This window comes from Gadus chalcogrammus, chromosome 4 (genome assembly GCF_026213295.1).
Source record: "Gadus chalcogrammus isolate NIFS_2021 chromosome 4, NIFS_Gcha_1.0, whole genome shotgun sequence".
NCBI lineage: Eukaryota > Metazoa > Chordata > Actinopteri > Gadiformes > Gadidae > Gadus > Gadus chalcogrammus.
The window spans coordinates 15,254,035-15,264,978 of NC_079415.1; the positions used below are offsets into that span (position 1 = coordinate 15,254,035).

The 10,944-nt window shown below is 42.8% G+C and overlaps 1 protein-coding gene across 1 annotated transcript; it reads left to right on the plus strand.

Moving 5' to 3' along the window:
- The first annotated feature begins 5,844 nt into the window (after positions 1 to 5,844).
- On the plus strand, positions 5,845 to 9,247 carry LOC130381143 (E3 ubiquitin-protein ligase TRIM39-like). Its single transcript, XM_056588596.1, has 2 exons — positions 5,845 to 5,984; positions 6,093 to 9,247. Exon 2 carries the CDS (start codon positions 6,095 to 6,097, stop codon positions 7,709 to 7,711), a length of 1,617 nt encoding a protein of 538 aa, XP_056444571.1. The 5' UTR covers positions 5,845 to 5,984; positions 6,093 to 6,094; the 3' UTR covers positions 7,712 to 9,247.
- Positions 9,248 to 10,944: the final 1,697 nt, after the last annotated feature.

Sequence of the window (10,944 nt, forward strand, 5' to 3'; positions counted from 1 at the left end):
GATAGGTCGAGGGCCCGTAGATTGAATTTAAACAATTCAGATAAAGGGAGCGAGGCGTAGTGGCTAATGCCTTGCCAGGGCTGAAAGAGCCAAAATGAAGGTGGTTCTGAGTTGCGTGGCAACCTGTGCTGCTGCACTGGTAAAAACCCATTTGGCTGGGCTGAGCTTGGGTGTGTGTGTGTGTGTGTGTGTGTGTGTGTGTGTGTGTGTGTGTGTGTGTGTGTGTGTGTGTGTGTGTGTGTGTGTGTGTGTGTGTGTGTGTGTGTGTGTGTGTGTGTGTGTGGAGGGTCATGCGTCTGGGCAGTTGGGAAATGGGTTGTCCCTGTTTGTGTTTCTGTGTTCTGAGTGTTTGCAGTTGGGGAGTGGGTTGTGTGTGTGGGGGTTTATGTGTGTGCATGGATGCGTGTCTGGTATTCCCCGACTGTATCTCAGATATTTCTGGAGAGGTTCCCATGGACCTTGCTGAGCCATCATGGGTACATCCACATACCCACACATACATCCACGTCTCCCTGAAACATGTCCTTTTTAAACCGTACATTATTCCTCAGTACCGGAACCAGGAGACAGAAATATGTCACTGACAAATTAAATGTAAAAATGTGTGGCTGGGTATAACAATAAAGAATTATAATGGCCAAACCTGTGTATTTGAGACCTCTCTCTCTCTCTCTCTCTCTCTCTCTCTCTCTCTCTCTCTCTCTCTCTCTCTCTCTCTCTCTCTCTCTCTCTCTCTCTCTCTCTCTCTCTCTCTCTCTCTCTCTCTCTCTCTCTCTCTCTCTCTCTCTCTCTCTCTCTCTCTCTCTCTCTCTCTCTCTCTCTCTCTCTCTCTCACATGCGGTTGTGTGTGTCCGTGATATATATATATATATATATATATATATATATATATATATATATATCACGGACACACACAACCGCATGCAACACACACTCACACACATTCTTGTAAGAAAGAATTCTTGTAAGAAAGAATTCTGTGTCAATTATTATTTTATTTGAAATAGTGAAATTGGGCGCTGTCAGTAGAGGACACCGGTGACATTCATTAACTAGTCAGACAAACCTAAAAATGGTTGTGCTGTGTCACAATCTGTGAACACATCATTTTCACATGAATCTCGTAATGGATCCCAGCTCTGGTTTCCTGACGTGTGCGATCTTAAAAATAAATGGCTTAAAAATGGAAAGGTTTCTCCTGAAGAAAAGTTTGTCCACAATGCAAAGTCGATCCCGCTCAGCCCTCGAGTCCATTTCGGTTTGGCACAAGCATGTATTGATTCACGGTACAACAAGACACGTGTTGGCAGTGCACTGTGGAGACAGCACCCCGGTCTCCCGATATGGATCCTGTTTTGTGTTCTATAAACACGGTGAGCTGATCAATGGAGAGCAGCCCTGTCAGAAGCCATCAGAGGAAGGTCCTGACTGACCAACCCATGCTATGGTTTCACTCATTTCTGTGATTTTGATTTACGGCAAACACCGTTTTTATCGTTGGATGATGATATCCATAATATGACCATTTTACTAATTGATACATTTATTTGTCTATCTTTTTGAGATCATTATTGTAAGTAGTAGAATTAGTTACATAATCTCAGTGCATTTCAGAGCAGGCATCCTTTGGGAAACATTTCATGTTTTTCTCTTTCCTTAATATTTGATTATGTTACTGTAGTTTCGTAATCCTGCTGGAAAGCATGCCTCCGATTAGGCTTCACCTTTACAATTACAAACCAAACTTTCTGAAAAAAAAAAAAAAATGTACAATTACAAAGGGACATTCATTCTTGTGCTTTGTTGCGTAGCTGCGCTAGTTGATGATTTACGATGGATGGAGTTAATATAATCATTTATCTTTCCTTTATCTTGCAACGATAAAGCAAAGTTCAACATTCATAAGATGTTCAACCGTCACTGAAAAATGAAAGCTTGGAAGGGAGAGTCATAACATGAGTGCACTGTTGTGACACTCCCTTGTATGATACCATTTTTCAAAGAGAAGTGAAATAACATAATGAAAGACTGAAAGAGTATGGAGGAAGAGAGAAATCGGACAAGACAACATAATTATGGAAAAATTTGGCATAAATAAGCACCATAACAACGATGGAATACCATGGCTAGGTAAAGCAAATCTGAAAGTGAGATTTGAGTTTAGCAGCTCCTTAACAACACAAATGTATTCCACAATTCTCACGTACCTATTTCTCCAAGTTTTTTTGCATAAGAGTTTCCCTATTTCTCGAATAGCAGAAGGTAGAATGCTTTTTAATAAGGGCCACAAAGTTTAAATCAGCGTCTCTGCGTCTGGGATGACACCCCGTGTGTTTGCCTAGGGGGTTATGTTGTGTGATAGTACCAGCAGGGGGTTCCTAAATGCTTCTAAACGTCTTCTGTTGTTCTTGCACAAAGACTGCTCCATGTTTCTCATCTCCTGCAAAGGATTCTCTATTCTACCGCTTCAAATGATTGCTCATTGCGTATAATATTTCAATAATTCCAGTATGATTGGCAATTTTAATGGACATTTCCCTAAACATTCTGATGACATTATGATGGTCTTTTATGATTCTAAAAAACGTTGAACACAGGAGTGTCCTGGAGGTTTTTGCAACTTTCGTGTTTTCAAAGCTCTGTTGAAGAGCAGGCGTAGCATTTCGCTCAGGCGCACCATTTCTGTGATCACAACAGTGCAAATGCAAGGGCTTTCCACTCTGTCCATGGGGCATCGGCTCAATCAGCATTGGGTTACCTGATTCGGTGATGGTGACTCAACTGATTTTAAATGACAATCGTTGGAGATCTCTTCCACTTTCAAAGGTCCTTGTCCCGAACTTTCCATAGCTATCCAAAAACGATATCTACCAAAAGTGGGAAAGAATTTGTTGGCTATTTTTGGATTGTAAAAATACAGGATCTGCTTGGGTACTGCTGCAATGACGTGTAGGCATGAGGGGTAAAAAGGGGCAAAATATATTTGTTTCCAAGGCACTCTAAAGCTTCAAATCCCAGTCTATGGAATGAGAAAAAAAATAACTGTTCTGCTATGAATAGTGGGCTTGTTTCCTTCTGTCTGACTGCTACCTGGACGTAGAGAAAAATAAAGCCATCTTGTGTGTTCTTGGGTTGGTGAGGGTGTAGTGGTGTGTGTGCTTGTGCGCGTGCGTGTTGTGTGTGTGTGTTGAAGAAAAGTCCTCCTTTAGTTAAAGGCTGTCATGGGGTGGCTGCATGGCGGGTCTGGTACAGGTACTTATTCCTTCTATTTAGGAAGAGCGGCCTCACACACGCACGCACCGCAAATCCCCTTGATCATCATATCTGTGTTTTTAGGACTGTAAAATTAAGAGCCTTTTCTTTTTTGGGGATTCGAGGAGCTCTAAATACATCCACTCCCTCCAGCATCGTGTTAAAGCGAGCTGAAGGCTTATTTTACACTGCGGCCCACTGGATCCTTTCGCTGGAAGCATTGGAAGGCTTCAAATATATACTCTGTATAATAATTCATACATTTATTGTTTGGCGTGTTAAACACACTAATACCATTAGAAAATAAAGGGCTCTCATTAAAAACGTTTGTACATTTCTATCGTCTACAGCAGGGATGGGCAACTTTCATGATAAAGAGGGCCACATTTTTCATCATAACCATCGGAGGGCCACATGACTGCACACTTCAACTAAACATGAGCTGAGAGAAGCTACACAATTTTGAATTTGGTAGATATGATTTCCTGTATTCTGGTGCATTTTGGGGATGGCCACTACCTAAAAGTGGGGGGCCTGACTGAGTGAGGATGCGGGCCGCACTGAGTGAGGATGCGGGCCGCATGCGGCCCGTGGGCCGCCAGTTGCCCATCCCTGGTCTACAGACTGGTAGGAAACAGCAGTGCCCCCCGGCCCGGCTATTAAAATGTGGTTGATCTGCTGATCAGTTGTGATCACATGTGTTGAGCGTTGTGCTTCCATAAGCACCGCTCATTAACGGGAGACAGGAGATGTGTTCCTGTTTCAATCAACCGCCCCGTCTTTCAAATCTGCCTTCCAACAATAATTGATTGGTTGTGAAATGTCAAGATCCTAACTGTACACACACACACACACAACCACACACATCCACACACATAAATACACACACACATAAATACACAAACAGACACACACACAAACAGACAGACACACACACACACACACACACACACACACACACACACACACACACACACACACACACACACACACACACACACACACACACACACACACACACACTCTCAATCAGAACTCGAAGCTGGGGGGGGTCCTGATAGTTGACCTTTGTCCCGACACTCCGATGGGTTTCCTATTGGTTTCTTAGTGTTTGAACTTTCCCAGAGCAGAGTGGCTAAACAAAGCCCTTGCATGTGCACCTTTCCCCAGACACCGACATCTGCCACGTGTTCACCGCACAAAGATGTTTTAGGAGCCAGACATTATTGTCAAATTGATCGTCAGGATGAATTCTGAGTGTTACCACGGATGCGTCTGACATTCAACTCTGCGTTATATTACCCCAATGCGGCACATGATGAAAATAAATATATAATAATAATAATAATAATACATTTAATTTAGAGACGCCTTTCAAGACACCCAAGGTCACCTTACAGAGCACATAGTCATCATAAATCGTTTAAAAAAACAAGACATTGTGGAAAAAATAAATAAATAAACATAATAAATAAAAAATAAATAAATCAAAAACAAGACAAGACAAAACAAACAAACAATCAAAACAGTGATCAGTTAGACGTTGTGTGCGAGTTTGAACAGGTGAGTTTTGAGTTGTGACTTGAAGGTTGTAATGGTGTATGTAATATAATATATAAAATGATATCATAATATAAACAATTGTTTTTTTTCCCCGGCTGATTAAGTTCATTTTTTTTATTTTATTTAGTCGTCTACTATATTTAATTAGTTGTATTTAATGTTTTATTTTTCTCCATGGCCCGGGCCATGACCAAGCGATGTTCTGGTGGGTCTCTCCGGGGGTAACGCCCCCTGCAGGGCCCCCTGCGCTAATGCGCTCACAGGCGCTATCTGGGGGAAATGGGTGCTATACCCCGACGACCCCCTCTTCCCTGGGCGGTACACCCTGACTACCACCTCTCCCCTGGGCGCTACACCCCGTCCACCACCTCTCCACTGGGAACTACACCCCATCCACCACCTCTCCCTTGAGCGCTACACCCCGTCCACCACCTCTCAACTGGGAACTACACCCCATCCACCACCTCTCCCCTGGGCACTACACCCCGTCCACCACCTCTCCCCTTGACCACTGGGCTGGCACAATGTGGTAGTTCACACACACACACACACACACACACACACACACACACACACACACACACACACACACACACACACACACACACACACACCATGAATAACTGAATTCATCTAACAGTCTCTCTCTCTCTCTCTCTCTCTCTCTCTCTCTCTCTCTCTCTCTCTCTCTCTCTCTCTCTCTCTCTCTCTCTCTCTCTCTCTCTCTCTCTCTCTCTCTCTCTGTCTTAAGCGCTCTGCCCCCTCTGTCTCCCACTCCCTCACTATCCCCTCTCTTTATGTTGGTCTGGTTTGTCTTCCCTAACCCGAGTCACATGACTCGGCTGTTTTATGAGGTTAAAGTCTTTTAAAGATTTAGCCTTATTGAATTTCACAAAGAAGTGGAGCACACACATCGCCATATTTGAAGTAGCCTGCACAGTGCATGAGTGTGCCCAAAGTCAGAGAGTGTGAAAGTTGAAACTTCAGGGAACTGCGTGTCCATGGGGGCGGAGCCAGGTGTTAGGGGAGGAGAGGAGAGGACGTCATATTGAGGAAACGAAACCTAAAGTTCAGGGAAACCAAAGTTACTCGACGTGCAAGCAGTTCTCTCTTTTAGGAGGAAATAAAACGAATTTTGGAACAAATAGAAAGACAGAAACAACAACAAGGTGAGTAAGACAGCACAACTTCGAGATAAGTTGAAACCTCTCTGTCCTTTACTTATTAAGATAAATAATGGAATTGCCCAATACATAAACCTTGTTGTCTGTGTCTAGGAATGGCCTCTGCTACTTCCTGGTCTGAAGAGAACTTTTCATGTTCCATCTGTCTGGATTTGTTCAGCAGTCCAGTTACCACACCATGTGGACACAACTTCTGCAGAACCTGCGTTACAAAGTTCTGGGATGAACAAGTCCATTACCAATGTCCTGTTTGCAACGAGCTCTTCCACACTAGACCCGATTTACGGGTAAATATCCTCTTATCAGAGCTGGCGGCTCAGTTTAAAACGTCTGTACGAGTAAAAGAGCAGCCTTGTGTTGAAACAAGAGAAGTTCCCTGTGACGTCTGTACTGGGACCCAGCTGAAAGCTGTGAAGTCCTGCCTAGAATGTTTTACCTCTTACTGCCACACCCACCTGGAGCGACATCAGAGAGTCGCACGCCTGAAGAAACATCAGCTGGTTGAGCCTATGGAAAGTCTGGAGGATAGGATGTGTAAGAAACATGAACGACTTCTAGAGCTCTTCTGCAGGACGGAACAGGTGTGTGTGTGTAAGTTCTGCACAGAGGGTGAACACAGGAACCATCCTGTTGTACCTCTAAAGGAGGAATATGAAGAGAAGATGGCCCAGCTGGGTAACATAGAATCTGAAGTTCTGCAGATGATCCAGGAGAGAAAACTAAAGATTAAGGATATTAAAGACACCTTTGATTTGAGCAAGAAAGATGCAGACAGAGTGATAGCCTATGGTTTGCATGCCCTCACCGCTCTGATGCGCTGCATTGAAAAGTGGCAGGATGATTTCAACCAAACGGTTAAAGAGAATCTGAAATGCACAGAGAAACAAGCCGAAGACCTTATCCAAGAGCTGGAGCAGGAAATCGAGGATCTGACCAATAGAAGCTCAGAGCTGAAGCCACTCTCACACACTGAAGACCATCTCCATTTCCTCCAGGCCTTCAGATCCCTGAAGGATCCTCCATCTACCAGGGACTGGACGACGGTGGAGGTCCGTCCTCCGTCATATGTAGGGACCTTGAGGAGATACCTGGATCAGCTGGTGGAGACACTGAACAAGAAACTGCGTGATACTGAAGTGAGGAGGATCCAGCAGTATAAAGTAGATTTGACTTTGGATTCTGATACAGCTCATCCCTATCTCACCCTGTCTGAGGATGGGAAACAAGTACATTATGGAGGTGTAATGAAGACACTCCCAGACAACCCTAAGAGATTTACATTGTTTCCATTTGTTCTCTCGGGGAAGAGCTTCTCCTCAGGGAGATTTTACTTTGAGGTACAGGTTAAAGAAAAGAATGTATGGTATTTAGGAGTGGCCGGAGAGTCCATCAACAGAAAAGCTCTCATCCCCTTGACCCCTAAGAATGGCTGCTGGATAATATTTTTCGACAAGAATGAGTTTGTATTTCATGATTTCAACAGTGTTGTCCGTCTTCCTCTGAGAGCTAAGCTCCAGAAGGTGGGAGTGTTTGTTGATTATGATGCGGGTCTGGTCTCCTTCTATGAGGTGGAAGCCAAGATTCATATCTACTCTGCTACTGGCTGCACCTTTAGTGAGCCTATCTATCCACTCCTTGGCCTTTGTGCAATGTTCTTTGGTTGCAGAAATTCTAACCCCCTGATTATCTCTACTGTCAATCAAACAGATTAAGACACTGTTTGGTGTTACAAATTCCCCTATGTATATGTTTGATTTGGTAATTCTTTCAGACAAACGATTGCTTCATATTCTAGTTCATTCCACCAGCTGTCGTTACTATGGAGAATATGGAGTGTGCGTTAGCGTTCTAGAAAAAGTGATTTATTATTTGTTGATTATGCTGATAGTTATGTTTGACTACTGTATTTCACTGTTGTAACCGGTTAATTTATGTAATGATATTTTGTTGCACTTCTGTCACATTGAAGATACCAAACAGATTTGACATTCCTATTTCTGTATGCACCTTAATCTACATAAAGACCCTCAAATCAATCCCTGCCTATGTCTACTCCTTACCAGAGACCCGCTGTTGATAGAGCAGTCCACCCTTATCTCAGATAGCATCAATTTACATCCTTCAATTCTCCATAGTTGGATATTAAAATACACAAATAACCACAGCAACTAATTATATTTCCTGAATAATCTGCTACGTTAGCTCTGAGAGAACTGCATTAATGTTGAACGGTTGTCATTTACCAAAGGATGAAATAACCCTGACTATTATTATTAATTATTATTATTAAAACTTGGCTAGCCCCCAACCAGGAGGGCCAGTTGCTGCTTTTCGTCTGGCCTCTACTCTAGAAACCTGCCCAGCATGGTTGAACCTGGGGTCTGGGGTTAACTACCCCGTCCTGTAAAAAAACATTCCAGTTACAGAGGAGTCCCAAGTTTAACAGGAATTTAACAAACAAAACAAAGTCATTATTTACACTGTTACAGAAGCACAAACTACTGCCCATAACTCTGGCAACACAGATGATGACAAGTCTTGTTGGCACGTGCTCAGAAATGCAATTCAAACTGCCAAGGGTCACTATGAGCATAGGAGTCAATTACGCTGGGGATGAGTCCCCACCAGTTTGAGTCATGATAAATTTTGTCCCAACCACTAAATAAAAACTGCACCTCCACCTCATGGCTTCATCCATGGGCTTTTTGCCGGGGCAGCATGGCAAGCAGCCGGTTGAAGCGTTCCCTGGAAAGCCTGAAGGCAGGCTTCAGGTCCACTCCAGAGAAAAACATAGCTAGGATCGGCACAGTGGTGTCCAGCTGTGCGTCTAGCTCTTAGCTGCTTTGGTCCTGGTACCAAAGCAAGAGAATAAATATATTTTGATATGCCTGTATATGCCAATGGTTAGGTTCATATATTTTTACATTAATTGCTCATCCATTTATTTTAAAGTACAATAAATTGCAATTATGTATTTAATACGTATTGTCTGCTGTGTAGCAGAATTCAAAATCAATTTAACACTTTACTGGTTTGATCAGTAAAAAAGTAAGTGTAATTCACAAAAGGAATATTTTCCTAGGCCTAGTTTTTTTATATACATTTCAGCCTCTTTTATATGTTGTGGGTAGCTTTAAGGGGCTTAAACTTTCAACCCTGTGGTAAAATTACAAATTGACCCATTACAGTCAAGTGTATATATTAATATTAACACATAAATTGAAATGGGTAAAAACAAGCCATATCAATAAAACACATACGTGAGACAGACAACTGAGGATGGCTTGTGACCTTAGCATCCCCCACCACATCCTAGTTTTCCGCTCGACGATCCACCTCCTCAGTTGGGCAGCCTCCTCTTCTGCTCGCTGATAGAGGAGACCCATCGCAATGGCAATTCCGGTCAGATCCATCCTGTAATTTAAGACAATAGCAATAGCCTACTCTCCAACAATAACTCCTACAATATTTTTCCTGTGTGTGTTTCTAGTCTAATCTGTGCAATTTCAAGTAGTTCCTAAATCAATAGCAATGGCCTTCTCTCCAACAGTGACTCCCAAAAAAAAAATCTGTGTGTTTCTATTCTAATCTGTGTAATTTCTTATATATTTTAAAAATTATTAAAAATGATAGATGCTGGGGTTTAATATAGTTTGTTTATATTGTTCAGTAGTATATTGTATATGCCTACATGAGGCCGTAGCACAGTTAACAGACGAGCTGAGGTGACGAGTTGAGGTGGTGATGTCATCGAGTCCGCTGCTGTTCCAATTGCAGGTGCGTACTCTCATCTTCGGAAGTGTGTACTTGGAAGTCCGGACTTGCCAAGTTTGCGTACTTGGTGTTGAGAAACCGCTTTAGGCTGCCCCCGACCAGCTAGTTTGGTCGGATAAATTGCCATGGTTACTTGGTTACTACAGAGATTCCCTTGAGTCACGTTAATGGAACGGAACTCTGACTGAAAGTAGCGAGGCTAAGCGAAATAAGCCCGACTTTGCCTTTAGCTTACCACTGGTCTTCTGGGCGCATGAGGCTCAGCAGGTCCCAGTGAAAGTCTCTGCAGTAGAACAGGGCGTCTGCGGGAGTCCTGGAGCTCTATATCTGAATACAGTAACATAGATTAAATGGATTCATGTATCTTTTTAAATATGTATTATACATTTTGAAAGTGATATGAAGTTTGTATTTCTAAATCCTTGACGAAATGATTGATGTGAATGCTGTGACTTCATAAGGTTAATTAATGAACAAAAAAAACTATCTGACTATTCAAATATGTTTGGCCTTAGTAGATCACTCCCGTCATTCTTTGCTTCGCTCTATGATGACTCATGAAGACATTAACTCTCAGATTACAAAGGCTAAAGTTTAGCGCGCAAACAACACAAGCCAAACGCCTTCATAGAAGCCCAACTACGTCTGATGAAATACACAGCATGTTCAACGGCAAAGTATCACACATACTTCCTTCATGTTCGTGCTTTTAAAGCAGCGCACTAAAGAGAGACATTTGAAAGGCGACTGGTGCTTTGACTACACCCGTTGAACATGATGGGAGACCTCTTTTTCTTCCATGTAAAGCGTGTTATTTCTGCTCGAGATGAGGAGGGATTCAGAGTTGCGAGGTTAAGACAGAAACAGATAATTGGTCTTGGTGGAGGTGAAGTGTCATCTGAACTTGGTTCAGGAGCCTTTCTGCTTGTTGTCTTCGCCACACATTGCCTCTGGCTGGGTTGGCATCCCGCCCAGCTTCGGGCCCCCAGGGGCTGGCCGTTCCTCTTACCATCTCTAAATGTTCATGAGCTTACTTTAGCGGCGCCAGGTTGATAATAGTTCGCGATTTCTGGATAGCATCTTGCGTGCGGTTTTAATTAAATTAATTCCGTTTTGATGCCAATCAAATTAGAAATGGAACTGTATTTAAAGTTATCCATTTTAATCTAAC

What these genes read in the sequence shown, in the direction of transcription:
- LOC130381143 (XM_056588596.1), top strand. Translation starts at nt 6,095, where the DNA reads ATGGCCTCTGCTACTTCCTGGTCTGAAGAGAACTTTTCATGTTCCATC.